General features: G+C 46.4%; 1 protein-coding gene across 2 annotated transcripts in view; it reads left to right on the forward strand.

The window, feature by feature from the left end:
• The window catches only part of LOC128830652 (P2Y purinoceptor 8-like), a 51984-nt gene extending 43330 nt beyond the window's left edge, over nt 1-8654 (forward strand). For both annotated transcript variants that reach the window (XM_054016518.1, XM_054016519.1), the window contains exon 2: nt 4885-8654. In XM_054016518.1, coding sequence (XP_053872493.1) covers nt 4989-5990 — 1002 coding nt within the window. In that variant the 5' untranslated portion in view covers nt 4885-4988 and the 3' untranslated portion in view covers nt 5991-8654. The remainder of the gene's footprint in view (nt 1-4884) is intronic.
• Nucleotides 8655-15375: the final 6721 nt, after the last annotated feature.

Below are 15375 nucleotides of genomic sequence, written 5' to 3' on the forward strand. Positions count from 1 at the left end.
AGAATATAAGAACGGCCATACTGGGTCAGACCAAAGGTCCATCTAGCCCAGTATCCTGTCTTCCAACAGTGGCCAATGCCAGATGCTCCAGAGGGAATGAACAGAACAGGCAATCCTCAAGTGATCCATCCCCTGTCACCCATTCCTAGCCTCTGGCAAACAGAGGCTAGGGGCACCACATAAGTGAACAAGGTACATTCGGTGACATATTAGCCTTCATTTTAAAAAATTCATGTTTGTTAAAATGCTTATTCACAAACCCTTAATGGGTCTCCACTCATGCCAGGTAGTGAGGTTCTAACTTTTTGTTATTAGTGGGAAGGGAAAATTGCTGCTTTAGCAAACGTGATTTTTTGTATGCCATTGTATCTGTATATTGGTTCATATGCTATCTATTTAATTTAGTAGAAACCATCACAGTGAGTAAAAAACTACAGCACATACATCTTACCATTTCCATTTCCTTCCAAAGTGGGATTAATTAAAAAGTCAGCTTTTAACTTTTGATTTATTTTTCTAAAGTCAGAAGTTCCTGCCCAGCTTATTGCGTTACAATAAGTGTGAAACTGTCACACCCTCTCCACATTCTGTGTGGGCTTAGGGTTGCCACCTGTCTGGATTTTACCCAGACAGTCCAGTTTTTGGCTTCTGTGTCTAGGTGCCATTTAGGGTTCCAGGTGTCCAGTTTTCAATGGGAAAGTCTGGGCAAAAATGGCACCCAAACCAAAAGTCTGGTTACGGTGGGGCCAGGGAAGGTGTCAGGTCATTAACTTACACCAGCCTCTGCTTAGCCAGGGCCACCTCATACCTGCAGGCAAGCTCCTTGAGACACCAGCGAGTAATGGGGGGTGGGAGGGAGAGCAGCAAGTGATGAGGGGAGAGCCTTGGGGGGGGGGGAGAGACAGAGCAGGGGCAGGGTCTTGGGGGAAGAGGCAGAAAAAGGGCAAGGCCTGTGGGAAGAGCCAGAGAAGGGGTGGGGCCTCGAGGGAAGAGGTGGAGCAGGGATGGAGAAGAGGCAAGGCTGGGGGCAGGGCCTCAGGGCTAGTTACCAGCAATTAGAAAGGTGGCAACCCTATGTGGGCTACCTATATCCAGCTATCCACAACACCCCCTCCTGTGCTGGTGCATGGGGAATGGGCAGACAGGGGTAGGAACTCTGCCCTGCCAATGTTCTAGCCAGCACAGCCAGCTGGCATAAAGGGGAAAGTAATCTGTGCCAGATACAGGGCTGATGCAAATGATTCCCCACCCTGGGAAGAGGGGAAACCATGAACCAGCTTGTTCCTCTCTGAGTCACAATATGGTCGTTGGTCTGTTCCTGGGTAATACAACTATTCAGAGAACATAGGAACTTCCAAACTGGATCAGACCTAAGATCCATCTAGTCCAGCAACCTGTCTCAGAAAGTGGTTACTACTAGATGCCTCAGAGGAAGGTATGGGAACCCCACAGAAGACAGATGTGGAATAACCTGCTCCCCACATAGGTCTTATGCTGGTATCTAATAGTTATTGACTGGTTTAAGCCCTAAAGCACTAGGCTTAATATCCCTTTCAAAAACTGTGTTGACATTAAGTATGATAATATTTTTATACTATATAAATGTCCAAACCCTTTTGGAATCTTGTGTGGAAAAGGATTTCTTGTATTGGTTTACAATTTCCCACCTTTTAATTTCACTGATTGTCTCCTGAGGGCTTGTGGCCCTCAGTGCTTTGGGCTTGTTCAAACAACGGTAGTAGTTAACATTAGGAAAGAAGACCGAATTGAAGGCTGCCTAACCAGAGTAGCATTGAGAAAGATACAATGCTATACAAAGCTGTGGTTAATTCAGAAGTCATTTTAGCAATCGGGTAAACATAACAAGGAAAAATACAAAATACATTTTATGTGGGTGTACTTAGAAAAATACTCCAGGCTAGGTGTAAAATACTTAAGAATATGAGGAAATTCAGAAGCCTCCTCACCTACATACAAACATGAACATCATGATTGCCAAGGTTATCACTTTTAGAAATACCATTCCAAAATCACCTCCTGGTAACAACAGAGTGGTTAACTGAAACACTGATAGGCTGACTTCTGTGCCATCAATTTAGGAAGCAGTACTTCCTAGACTAAATCAAAAGTACAGAATCTTCACTTGACTTGGGGTCCTGTGAAGAAATCCATTTATTATTCATTATTATTAATAATATTTGGCTACCAGTATTTTTTCATTCCATCCCATTTTCATTCAATATTGTCTTAGTCACTTTTATTCAATAAGCACCAAGATCCTGCATTTGATGCATTGCACATAATTTGGTTGGTGTCAATCAACAAAACAGATTTGTAGTATTGAGCCTTGTTGTTCCTCCATCAATGTGCTCTGTTCTGTTCTAATTCAATCCATGTCATTTGGAAGAAGAACAGGACCCAAAAAGAACCAAAGGAAAATCCTCATCTGATGTAAACTGTCAAAACTTCAATGATTTCACTGGAGCTATAATAATATACACTCACAGAGGATCTTTTCCCAAATCTTTTGACATTCATTTGCTCACTCATTCATGCATTTTATTAAGGATATATTAAGCACTATAACTTTCAGTCAGTCTGTTCCCAGATTCCAAAATATCAAGAGTTCTATATACAATACCTGTTCCTGCTTCCACTGACTTTAGTAGGAGCAGAATTATTAATTAATCATATTTGAACGCTGAAGCCTGGCCTACAACATTTGAGGATAATTGCATAGGAGTCACATGACAATTGCAACAGCCTTTAGAAGCTGTTAATTGCTCAAAACTCTATATTTACTAAAAAGATATCTGAGATCCAGTTTAGTATTGAAAAAATCACCAGGTGGTGCTGTTACACAACCTCACAAATTATTTTATATAACATTGGACCATGTTATATAATTCTGTTATATAATTATGCATTGGCAGGGAGGGCTAGCTCAGTGGTTTGCACATTGGCTTGCTAAACCCAGCATTGTGAGTTCAGTCCTTGAGGGGGCCATCTGGGGCAAAAATCACTACTTGGTTCTGTTAGTAAAGGCAGGGGGCTGGACTCAGTGACCTTTCAAGGTCCTTCCAGTTCTATGAGATAGGTATATCTCCATACATTAGCATGGTTCAGTCTTTGAAGAAATGTTTTTATTGTGTTACTTTAGTGATGTAGTTTCTTTATGCGGGATCTGTGGTGAATGGCAAGGAAATTTTCTTTCTCCCTTAATCTCTCTAATCAGGGTCAATTCTTGAGGCACAGTTGCTCCCTGGAAACAAGGAATTGGTTTTTGTCCTAAGATTCCTAAAAGAGGAGATTATCTGCATGCTGTTTGTCCACCTCCATTCCAAGACAGGTGTAGCTAGTGTTAAATAAATAAGCTGAACTAAGAATATATGTCACTGATTTGTTTTCCAACCGGAAGTTGACCTACAAGGCTCTAGAATATGTTACCACTAGGCAGAGGGGCTACAGAGGGGCCTGACCCTGCAAGGTGCTGAGCAGTTTCAAACCCATTGACTTCAATATGAGTTGAGGATACGTACCACCTCTGTGGATCACGCCCGCATTCATATTTCTACAAGAACGGGGCAAATTTTACTTTACTTTACATGGGACACAGATATTATAAGTAGGATTAATAAACGCAGCATCCTAGAAGCATTCCATAACTGTAAACTAGGGATCGGCAACCTTTGGCACGCGGCCCATTGGGGAAATCTGCTGGCGGGCCAGGCCAGTTTGTTTACCTGCAGTGTCTGCAGCTCCCACTTGCCGCAGTTCACCACTCCAGGCCAATGGGAGCTGCGGGAAGCGGCGCAGGCCAAGGGATGTGCTGGCCGCTGCTTCCCGCAGCCCCCATTGGCCTGGAATAGTGAACCACGGCCAGTGGGAGCTGTGATCGGCCAAATCTGCGGACGCTGCAGGTAAACAAACCGTCCCAGCCTGCCAGCAGATTTCCCTGACGGGCCGCATGCCAAAGGTTGCCGATCCCTGCTCTAAACACTAAACACATTCTTATAATACTAATATCTACTTTAACTAACCCACAGGTGAGCCAGACTGGTTTCCAGCTATTCATTTGTCAGTGTTCAGCGAGGCCCTGGGCCTTCACATGAGCTAGCACAGGGATTGGCAATCTCTGGCACGTAGCTCGCCAGGGTAAGCCCCCTGGTGGGCCAGGCCACTTTGTTTACCTGCCACTTCCACAGGTTCAGCCGATCGCGGCTCCCACTGGCCACGGTTCACCGCTCCAGGCCAATGGGGACTGCGGGAAGGGCAGCCAGCACATCCCTCGGCCCGCGCCGCTTCCCGCAGCCCCCATTGACCTGGAATGGCGAACCGCGGCCAGTGGGAGCCGCGATCGGCTGAACCGGCGGATGCGGCAGGTAAACAAACTGGCCAGGCCCACCAGGGTGCTTACCCTGGTAAGCCGCATGCCAGAGGTTGCCGTACCCTGAGCTAGCACCTTGTGTGCCACTGTCACACCTCCCTCTAAAAATGTTAACTATTAACCCAATTGAAAGGGCCTGAATAAAGGGAAGGGGAGAGGTGGAGTGGAGAAGGAGGAGGAGGTGGAGAAGATAATAAATGGATCACAAATGGGCATACTAAAACATCTTTGGAGGAAAAAGCTTTAAGCCTATTTAAGATACAGCATCCATTCTTGGTGATGTATGCTCAGGTGGTTGGATCTTGCATCTTGCTATTGCAACTATAAACAAAACTCATTAAGCACTTTAGAAAATAGCTAAAAACTATTCTTTGGTCCAAAGGGCAGAGTGAATATGATTTAATGTGGTGGGAATGAACAAATTAAAAGTTTTATCATGTGTTAGATTAACTTGCTCTTAAAAAAAAAATTCACCAAAACATACATTTTTTAACCAGGTCTAATCTCTACCATCTCAAGATTCTTCTTTTGTGGGAAAAGGTACCTGAAGCTTTTCCATTTGTCCCAGCCCAGAAGAAACCACTGAATCTATCTCACTATCATGGGAAAACTGCCAAACAGCACCATAGAGATGCTTAAGAACCAAATGCTCCAGACCACTTTGCCTGCCCTCTACTTGTTCATCTTCACCATCAGCATTCCCCTCAATTCTATCTCTTTGTGGTTCCTTTGCCGTCACTCAAGGCCTTGGACTCCCACCATTGTGTTTTCAATTAACCTGACAATCACGGACTTGCTCTACAGCATGCTCCTCCCTTTTCAAGTTGTCTACCACTTACGGGGAAATGACTGGCCCTTTGGACAGGTTCTGTGCCGCATCATAACTGTGCTATTCTATGCAAACATGCACTGTTCTGTTTTAACGATGACGAGCATCTGCATAGAGCGCTACCTGAGAATTGTTCACCCGCTGAAGCACAGGACCATAAGACCCATTAGAACAGCTCTCCTGACATGCATCGTCATTTGGATATTTGTTTTACTGCTGCACTTCCCACTCATGAAGACAGACCTAACCTTCCATGTAGAGGAGCTGCAGATAACCACTTGTTTTGATATATTGCCCAAAGCTATGTTTCCTTCAAGAAATCATTTCATTGCCTATTTTGGCTCTCAAGTTCTTCTGTGCTTTCTCCTACCTTTGCTAATAATGGCATTCTGCTACACCTTAGTTATTCGGACTCTTCTCAATTCCCCTCCCACACAACTAAGGGAAATTAAGAAGCAGACAATGTATTTGATAATAGTGTTGCTTATAGTCTTTGTAGTATGTTACGTGCCCAATATTGTGATATCAATCATCCATTTTGTGTATACTACCCAAAATAAGACTGCTTATGTGGAATATAAGCTGTCTCTGGCTTTGAATAGCCTTAATTGCTGCTTCGATCCACTTGTTTATTATTTTGGTTCCAAAGAGTTTCGACAAAAGATACAGAAGAAGCTCTGCAAATGCATGCTTGATATATTCAGTGAAACCGTCAACACCTTTTCGGAACAAGATGTGCCAATAACATGCAGAGAACACGCGCCAAATAATTAAAAAATGTATTTGATCTGGAACAGATTATATTAGTCATTGCACCGAATCATCATCCAGAGATTTTAGAAATTGTTCTATTTTAAAACATAGACTATCAAGAGATACAGAAAAGTACACCAGGCAATATATTGCCACAACTTATTCTGGAAACAAACCAGGTACTCAGGAAGGCTCAACGTCCATGGAAAAAGGCACATCTCTTAACTTGCCAAGAACAATGCATTATGGGACATAAATTACTATAAATTAGCAACACAAGAAATGTGTCAGTGCCAGGCAGGGGCGGCTCCAGGCACCAGCGCAGCAAGCGCGTGCCTGGGGCAGCAAGACACAGGGGGCGGCCTGCCGGTCACTGTGAGGGCGGCAGGCAGGCGGCTTTCAGCGGCGCACCTGCCGGAGGTCCGCCGGTCCCACGGCTTTTGCGACAATTCGGTGGCAGGGACGCCGATGGTGCGGCACCGGCGGACCTCCTGCAGGCGCGCCGCTGAATCCACATGACCAGCGGACCGCCTGCAGGCGCGCCGCTGAAAGCTACCTGCCTGCCATGCTTGGGGCGGCAAAAAACATAGAGCTGCCCCTGGTGCCAGGTACCTGCATTCCCTTGGAATGTGTTTCTGGAACATTTTCTAAAACCTGTTTCCCAGTTCAGCATTTCTAAAATAAATAATTGACAGCAATAAAATAAACACCACGTTTGTGAGGGGCAGAGGAATAGCTGAGCCTAAAATGATTCACATCCCTTGACTTAGGAGTAAGCAAAGACTGGTGATTAGCATCTGTAATGGGGAAAAGCCAAAAGACATGCAGACAAGGTTTAATCTGGTCATGCAAATTTTATTTCCTCCTTATCAGTATTTACTTGACTGGCATATTCAGTCTGAAAGCATAAAGTTTATGCTCCTTTTTCACTGACACTGCTTTGACAGGCCATTTATAGACAAGGCCCGTTTTATTATGCAATGTATTATACCTCACTTATGTGGCAAGACCCAGCAAAGAAGAGAACCCACCAGCAGCAGCCTACTGGTCCAAACCTTTCTGGTTTCAGAGACTGGTCTAGTGCAGCCTAACCCAAACCCATGGTGCTCATGGATTGGCTCTAAGGGTATGTCTACACTGCAGTTAGACCCCTGTGACTGGCCTATGCCAGCTGATTCAGGTTCACTAGGCTCAAGCTAAGGGGCTATTTAATTGTGGTATAGACATTCCGGCTCAGGTTGCAACCCAGACTCCAGGACCCTGTGAGGTTGGATGGTCCCAGAGCGTGGGCTGCAGCCTGAGCCTGAACATCACCACCACATTTAAACTGCCCCTTAGTCTGAGCCCCGTAGCCTGAGTAACAGGCCAACTATGGATTTTTAATTGCAGTGTAGTCATATCCTAAATTCCCCCTCCCTTGGTGTTATGCTGCAGAAACAACAGCAGCTCAGGGTCGGTGTGGGGAAGGTCTCTTGTCAGGCAGAGCTTGGTCTCAGGGGAGTTCTGAGCAGTGGTCTGCAGCTGAAGTGCTGTTAAAATTCAAAGGAAGCAGATTTGCAAGTGCGACTTCTCTCCTTAGAAGCTCTGCAGCTGAGGAAGGCACCTGTCATGCAGGGTTCCCGAACTCTTCCTATGCAGCCTGTCTGCCCTGAAAGGTTGAGTGCCTCCTGCTCCTACCACTTCTCCATATATTTTATTTTATCTCCTCAGCTATTTTCTGCCCCTCCCCACCACTATTCCATCAGGCTCACTGGCTGTCCATATAAATTATACAAAAAGGAAATTATGCAGCAGTGTAGTCCTGTAGGCTAATGCACTGTCCCGTGCACCAAAGAATACTTTCCATTCACAGGATTTTGGTCCTTTTTTTCTCCTGGGGTATGGTTTTATTTCTTCAAAAATAAAGCTGTTTAACGAACGTTCAACATATCAGTTGTGTCTTTTCCCTGTCCCAGTGTCCTCTTCAGAAGCCTATCTGTTCCCCTCAGCTCTTATGCTCATTCCTAGCCTGATTCCTGCAGAATTACACTCCACAGGCCATCAACTTGGAAGCTGCATATGAACTAGGTTCTCACTGATTAGACATCTAACTATCTGATTGGTAAGTGCACATTTAGAATTTTGCATGTACACTTGCGCACACAAGCTTATAGATCCAAACACATTTCGAGACCGAGAGCCAAGTGTTGCTCTCATTTACATTGCAGTAAATATGGAATAATTCCACAAACTTCAAAGGTATTATTCTAGTTTTACACCAGCATAACCAAGAGCAGAATTCAGCCACAGGTTGAGACCCCTTTGACATCAAATCCAGTTACTTTATGATCTCAGGGAATAGTTATAAGAAAAGGAACTGTAGCCTAGTGTTTAGAGTATGCAACTGGGAACAAGGATTCTAATCCAAGTGCATTGATATTATCAGGCAAATCACCTAACCTCTCTGACTCAATTTCTCCGTCAGTAAAATGAGGATAATAAATTTTTGGTACCCATGAAGGGTGTTGAAAAGGTTAATCAATAAATATGTTTTTCAGCACTTTGAAAAAAATCAAAAGCTTTATTGTATATATGTGCTAAAATGTGTATTAACATTCTGTACATTTTTTTTTAACAAAACCACTTGCAATTTAACTGTGCTAATGACACCTTTAAGAGATGGAGCACGATAGCCTGAGACTGGGTGGGGTACTTCCTTCCTGACACACTTTCTCAATAAATGAGTAGTAAGAAACAAGTAGGCTGTTTATTGAAAAGGGGGAGGGGAAAACCTTTTCAAAAGAAATGTATAAAATCTGACACCCAAGCTATGTCCTCGAGTCACAACATTTGATCAGTCTGTGGATGATCAGAAGTACTCAGATACTACAACAAGGAGCATCACAGATTTAAAAATAGCTAGGGCTGCGTACAACTGAATGGTTGTGGTCAGATATACAAGGAGCGGGTATGACATGAAAGTGCGAAAGCTGTGAATCCCAACACCACGGCCTTTGCCGAGCTCAGGTGCTTGTCAGAGACAAGGCAGCCAGTTTGAGTCACAAGACATTGAGCCTGGGGAGCCTGCCTGGTTTTCACTGAAAGTTCTGACAGAATTGACACATTCCCATGAAATATTTCAATTCCCTCAAATCGTCATTTTCCAATAGAAAACTTTCATTGGAAAAATGTTAACCAGCTGTACTTCATATTAGATAGCACTTCACATTGACTTCATTTGCTGCTGTGAGCACTCAGACGTTCAGCAAATCGGATCCCAGGTGTCTGAAGAAAATGAGGAATATGATTAGTGGCCATCTGTGAAAAGTCCGGTCCTTGGATTACTGCTGCAGAGACACCTTATCACAAGCACACGTGAGAGCACGTGCTCCCTCGGACTCTTCCCCACCACTCCGTTTGCATTGGGTTGGTGAGCCTCCTCCTCCTTGTCCATTCCCCCCCTGTATGCATGGTCACCCTTCCCCTTGCAGTTCGCTGCTCCCTGCCCATCCGGCGTGGTCCTCCTCTCCTAGCATTTTGCTGCCCCACCCCCCAGTTTTGTTACCTGCCTTTTCTGCCCTGCCCAGAGCTCCTCCTCACTTTGCTGTTTGATAAATTCACCGCCCTGCCCCCCCCCACACACACACTGTTTGGTACTCTCCTTCCCTGCCCAGCCCAGATCTCCCCCATCCCTGTTTGTTTTGTGTCTAGGCCCCTGCCTATTACTGTTTGTTCCCTGCATCCATTGCCCCACTCATTCCAGGCACCTGCACATTCACAGCACTTGTGATTCCCTCCCTCCACTGCACCCTCTCACACCTACATCTGCCCCTCACTCCCAGAGCAGCTGGTATTCCCAAAACTGCCTTCTAGGACCCCTATCTTCTTTGTTTGTTTAATTCACCCCCTCCCACTCCTCATTTCTGATTACACCCTCTCCCACACACATGTAGGCTAATGGGTAGGAGGAGTAACCCTCCATTTTCCCTACCCCTACCTTTCCCTTTATCATTTCTAGCCTCCCCTCAGGTATCTGTCCCATCACCTGCCCTCAATGGCAGAGCCCAACTTGGCCACACACAAGGCTTCTGCTCTTGCGGCTTCATCCGTGGATGGAAGGTGGCAGACCAAGGGAGAGGAACCTTTGTTGCCCCACCTCAGTTTTCTTCCCCAACCCCACTTCTGGCACCAACAGCACCCCTACTGGTGCGGCAGCAGGCACAGGCAGGGACTTCACTGCCAAGCTCCTACCACCACCACAGAAACCCCCTTTGGTTGGCAAAAAGAGCCCAGGGTAGGAAAAAGGGCAAGACCCCCATGTAGAAGGCTCTTTCCATGGTGGCAGCTATCACTGGCATAGCCCAGCCATCGGCCATGGCTCCCCCTGCCCTCCCTTCCACCAGCTCCAAGGACGCTCATTCCTCAGCCCCTAAAGCGTAAGCTCAGGTGGCTGCGACCCCACCTGCCGCCCCGTCATCATCTGTCACACCCCTCTGCCCATTTCCCCACTGTGGAATTGGCTCAATCTAGCGCCCAGGGTGTCTGACCAGTTGTGGAGGTGGACGGGGCTGCTATAGCCCCTTTCCCCATGGGTAGGGTGACCAGATGTCCTGATAAAATAGGGACTGTCCCGATACTTAGGCGTTTGTCCCGCGTCCCGACCTATGTTTGGCTGGGATGCAATTTGTCCTGATATTTTGCACTTCTGTTTTTTTGGCGGGGTTTTTTCCACACCACCAGCAGGACTCTGCTTTTTTTTTTTCCCCCTCCCACCTCCCCCACATGTGTCCCGATGTTTTCTTCATCCCATCTGGTCACCCTGCCCATGGGGGAGAGTGTTGATTATCAACCAACTAATCCTGTCTGTGTTCTGGCACCAGTTCAACTTCCTGAGCTCTCCCCCTGGGACCCTGGCCAGCCTCCTTGTGTCTTCCCCTGGGGGACAGTGAACAGGTCTAGTATGCATCCAGAGCCAGGCCCCTGCCTTCCACCTTCAGGCCCTGCAGAAACTCCTTCACAGTGTAGGTAGTCTGCTATGGAGCATGCTGGCACATGCCTTCCTCTGCCGGGACTCATACAACTGGCAGCTCTTTTACCTGCATCGAAGAGGTCTCTCATGAGACCCCCTCTGTGCTGCTGGTCTTTTACCAGGACCTATTCAGAACCCAGAATCTAGTTTCCGTAAACAGGTCTGTAGTGGCCCCCAATGGGGAGGCCCTCCTGACAGAACCCTCATACTTAATTCACATCTTTATGTGCAGGTGGTAGAGTTCCTCTTGGTGCACCAGAGGAGGGCTGGTGCCACAAGAACTGGAGACCTCCTGGACTGCGATCAGAGTGATTGGGTGGACTCTGCAATGCTCAGCTAGCTCATGGGGCTGCCCATCCTGTGTGTTCCCTGTCACATGCTCCAGGAGGTGAAGGTCTTGCCTCCTGCTTCTTTCACTTGCCTCCTGCTTCTCCCACTTTTCTTGAGCAGGTCCCTCACCTTGGCCCATAGGCACCGACTCCAAGGGTGCTCTGGGGCTGGAGCACCCACAGGGAAAAATTGGTGAGTGCTCAACACCTAATGGCAGCTCCCCGCCCCCCTGCCCAGCTCACCTCTGCCACCACTCCACCTCCGCCTCCTCCCCTGAGCCCACCACATGCCCACTTCCCCCCCAGTTCCCAGCTCTTGCACCTATTTCGTGTGGCTGGGAGGGAGGGGGAAGGAAGGGGAAGAGGCGGGGCCAGGGCAGGGATTTGGGGAAAGGGTCCAATAGGGGCAGGGAGGGGGCAGAGACTTTGGGGAATGAGTTGGAATGGGGGCGGAGCAGGGGCGGGGAAAGGGTGGAGTCAGGGCAGGGGCGGGGGGGGGACGAGCACCCACCAGTGCCGGGGAAAGTTGGCGCCTATGCCTGGCCCCCGTCATCAGGCTCCTACCCCACAAGCCTCCCTGGCCACCCCAACATGCCACCTGGGCCAATTGCATGATATCCAGCCCAGTCCGCCTCTGAACCAGGATCAAAGAACATCATATCCACTTCCATGCCCTCATGTCCCATCCTGACACCATGTGGCGGGACCTGTTGCCACCTGCAGAGCCTGAGGAACCCCAGTGAGACAGTCTGTACTCTTGTTCCAGGGATATTAGTTGGCAGTTCCTCCAGGGAGCCATGAGCACAGGTTTGTATCTGGTTTGGTTCACAAACTTCACCAACACTTCTGCGGCAAGAGGAAAGCCCTGCTTCACCCTACATAGATGTGCACCAGGTTGCAATGGCTCTTCCAGTTCCTCCCGAATCTCTTATTGAGGTTCTGGCTACAATTCTCCCCCTGCTTCCTGATCAATGCACATCCTATCACTGGCCCCACAAAGTGATGGAACCTCCTCCTGGCACCAGCCAAGATGGCTATCCATCACTCCAGGAGGAGGAAGCTGGAGGAGGAGGATACTCACCTATTTCTCATCCCTTATCCAATCATGCTTCCAGGCAGAGTTCCTCTGAGCAGTGTTCACTGCCTTTTAGGAGCAGGGGCGCTGTCCAGATTTTCTGCTCAGTGTCCCTTTTTGGCTCCCTCATTTTTAACCTTTGACCTCTCTCCCATTCCTGTTTTCTCCTTCATTGTCCCACATACTCAACTGTGGCCTGGGCTTAACGGTTTCCCCCCCTTAGCTGAGGGCAGGGTTGTGGGGACACTTTAGTCTAGTGCAGACCTAGACATGCCTGTCCCAGAGCTTCCAACTTCTGCAACAAATGAGGCAGGGGGCCTACAGACAACAGTCTCCATTACTACACAGCCCTGACTCATGCCCAAAGCAAGTTCATTCTGTGCCCTGAATGAGATAAATAGGATCTGATCATGTCATTAAAGACTTATCATAATACAGATACACAAATGGACCAAATTAAGATTGCAGAGGCAGAAAGCCCCGGGCTCCTCTGTAACCAATGGGAAATTTTAAAGCCAGCATCCCCTGGCATAAATCCCTGAGGATGTGATGGCAATGCTGCCTGTCCTCCTCTGGGAGTGCATCCCCCTTAGAGTGCAACAATCCCCAGAGCTCAGGGAAGTGCAATTTTGAACTCCCTACAATGGGCAGGCTCATTATGTCCATCACCTAGGACTTATTGCCTTTTCTGCAGAGTACAGTGTCTCTAGGGTGGAGCTTAAATAGCCCCTTCCCTGAGAACTGTACATTATTATGGACAAAGCCTCTACAAAGTTAAACATAAAGGGAGACATTTTGAGCCCCATTTTATTACATTTATGTCCACTGAATGGCTCCCTTACACTGCCAGAGTAGTGTAAAGAGGTCTCAGTGTAAATGAGAATCAGCCCCATAAAATGTACACTTCCAAATAAGGGCAAAGAAAGATGCTGTTAAAGCTTCCAATTGCATGTCAGAATTATCAAACTGAAATCTACTTAGCACTAGTTACCCAAGCTAGCAATTACTCAGCAAAAGACATCAGCTCTTAAAAACAACTTCAAAAGCAGTTGAGTATACTGATGTTTAGGCAATGCAAACTAGGAGTCTAATCGGTAAGTATTCTCAGACTTCTTATCGAACTGTCTGTACTGGGCTATCTTGATTATCACTTCAAAAGTTTTTTTCTCTTACTTAATTGGCCTCTCAGAGTTGGTAAGACAACTCCCACCTGTTTATGCTCTCTGTATGTGTGTATATATATCTCCTCAATATTTATTCCACTCTATATGCATCCGAAGAAGTGGGCTGTAGTCCACGAAAGCTTATGCTCTAATAAATTTGTTAGTCTCTAAGGTGCCACAAGTACTCCTGTTCTTTTTGCGGATTCAGACTAACACGGCTGCTACTCTGAAACCCATAATCGGTTAGTGTTGTGCAGCTTAAGTGCTAAGTGTTATCTCATTATTAATACATCTTCACTATGTATTCCAATTTAGAGCTTTTCCAAAGCCTAATCAAGTCAGTGGACAGATTCCCATTGATTTCAGTGGGCTTTGGATCAGACCTTTCTCTACTAAATGTAAGAAGCTAATCAGAAAGACATTAAGGATGGGAAAGCTGATTTGGCTAAAGTGAGAATCCTTCTAGCCTTTCATCTGAAGCAAATCTAAATAGAAGCAAACATCCTTTGAGGTTCTGAAATGTATACATCTAGTATGAATCTATGAATGTATGAATCTTTGAACTTCTAGTTTCTGGCTGGTTGAAAATGGCATGTGCTCAATTAATTAAGTTATATTCTTCTTCCCCTCCCAGTAACAGTTTTGGGGGTGGGGTCAAACCATGTCCTGCCCCTCCTCTATGACTCAGCTAGCCGGATCCCAGACACCACCTGCCCACAGACCCTGGACTCCTCCTTCCCTGCATACAGAATGCCCTGCCCCCCATCCACACACACACACACACCAAAAATCCAGGCTCCTCCATCTACCTTGAGTTTTTTCTGAGATGGGGAAGTCAAGTGCTCTTTGCCCTTTCCTCTCTTTCGTCATGTGGGGACATGTCTACTTGGGACCACTCAGGAAAGTTATGCTGAATCAGCTGAAGATGTGAATTTAAAGTGCACTAGTTAAAGTGCATGAATCCCCTGTGAGGAGGCTCTAATTCAGAAGTAAAATAGCCTTAGATCCCTTTACTTTAAAATGTGACTGGAGCATCCACATGGAGGTTTAGCGTGTTTTAAATTCACGTTTTCTGTTAATTCAGCTTAATTGTCCCCATACCTGCTCTGGAACTGGCAGTGAGTTGGCCCTTTCCCTTTCACTCCTGTGGCTCTCTGGGGAATCCAGAACCATTTGAAGATACCCATCTTAGGTTCTCTATAGCATCCCTCATTGTAGTATTTAAGTGGTGCCAATGTAAATTGGCTCTGAATGCAAAGTGAACTTTGTCACGAGTTCTGTTCTTCATTCTTCCATGATTCTAGGAACTACTATAAGATTTTTGGGTTGTTTGAGGATTTGGGTAGGTGTCCTTTTCCAATTTTTTTTTTATGATGGATTTTTTGTTTTGCTTTTTACACTAAGGGTATTGTGGGAAGGCTTTATCAACTAAACTGGTCTTGCACTCACTCTAAAATTGGTGAGACTTTTAATCAGTCTAATTTCCTCTGGTACCTCATTCTACAAATCAACCTCTCCCACTGAGAATACCTTATCTCCAGCTCTCATGTGCTTTATTTTCACATTTTAGCAGCTTTGTCCCAACAGTGCACAGCTATCTTGGCAGGTGGCAACACAGGGTGATACCACTGAAATTGATGGGAGTTTTTCCATTGACTTCAGTGAAGCCAAGATTTAACCGCTGGCATCTGATGTAGCTGGGTCCTCATCTACTGCTGACTTTGAAAATCAGCACCAAGGCTTTGAATTGGCATCTGAAGCAAACTGAGAGGCAGTGGATAGAGAGGAACACAGGTGTGATGTCCTAGAAGCTTGACTCACTTGAGGAGAT

This window comes from Malaclemys terrapin, chromosome 1, assembly GCF_027887155.1.
Source record: "Malaclemys terrapin pileata isolate rMalTer1 chromosome 1, rMalTer1.hap1, whole genome shotgun sequence".
In the NCBI taxonomy this organism is placed as follows: domain Eukaryota; kingdom Metazoa; phylum Chordata; order Testudines; family Emydidae; genus Malaclemys; species Malaclemys terrapin.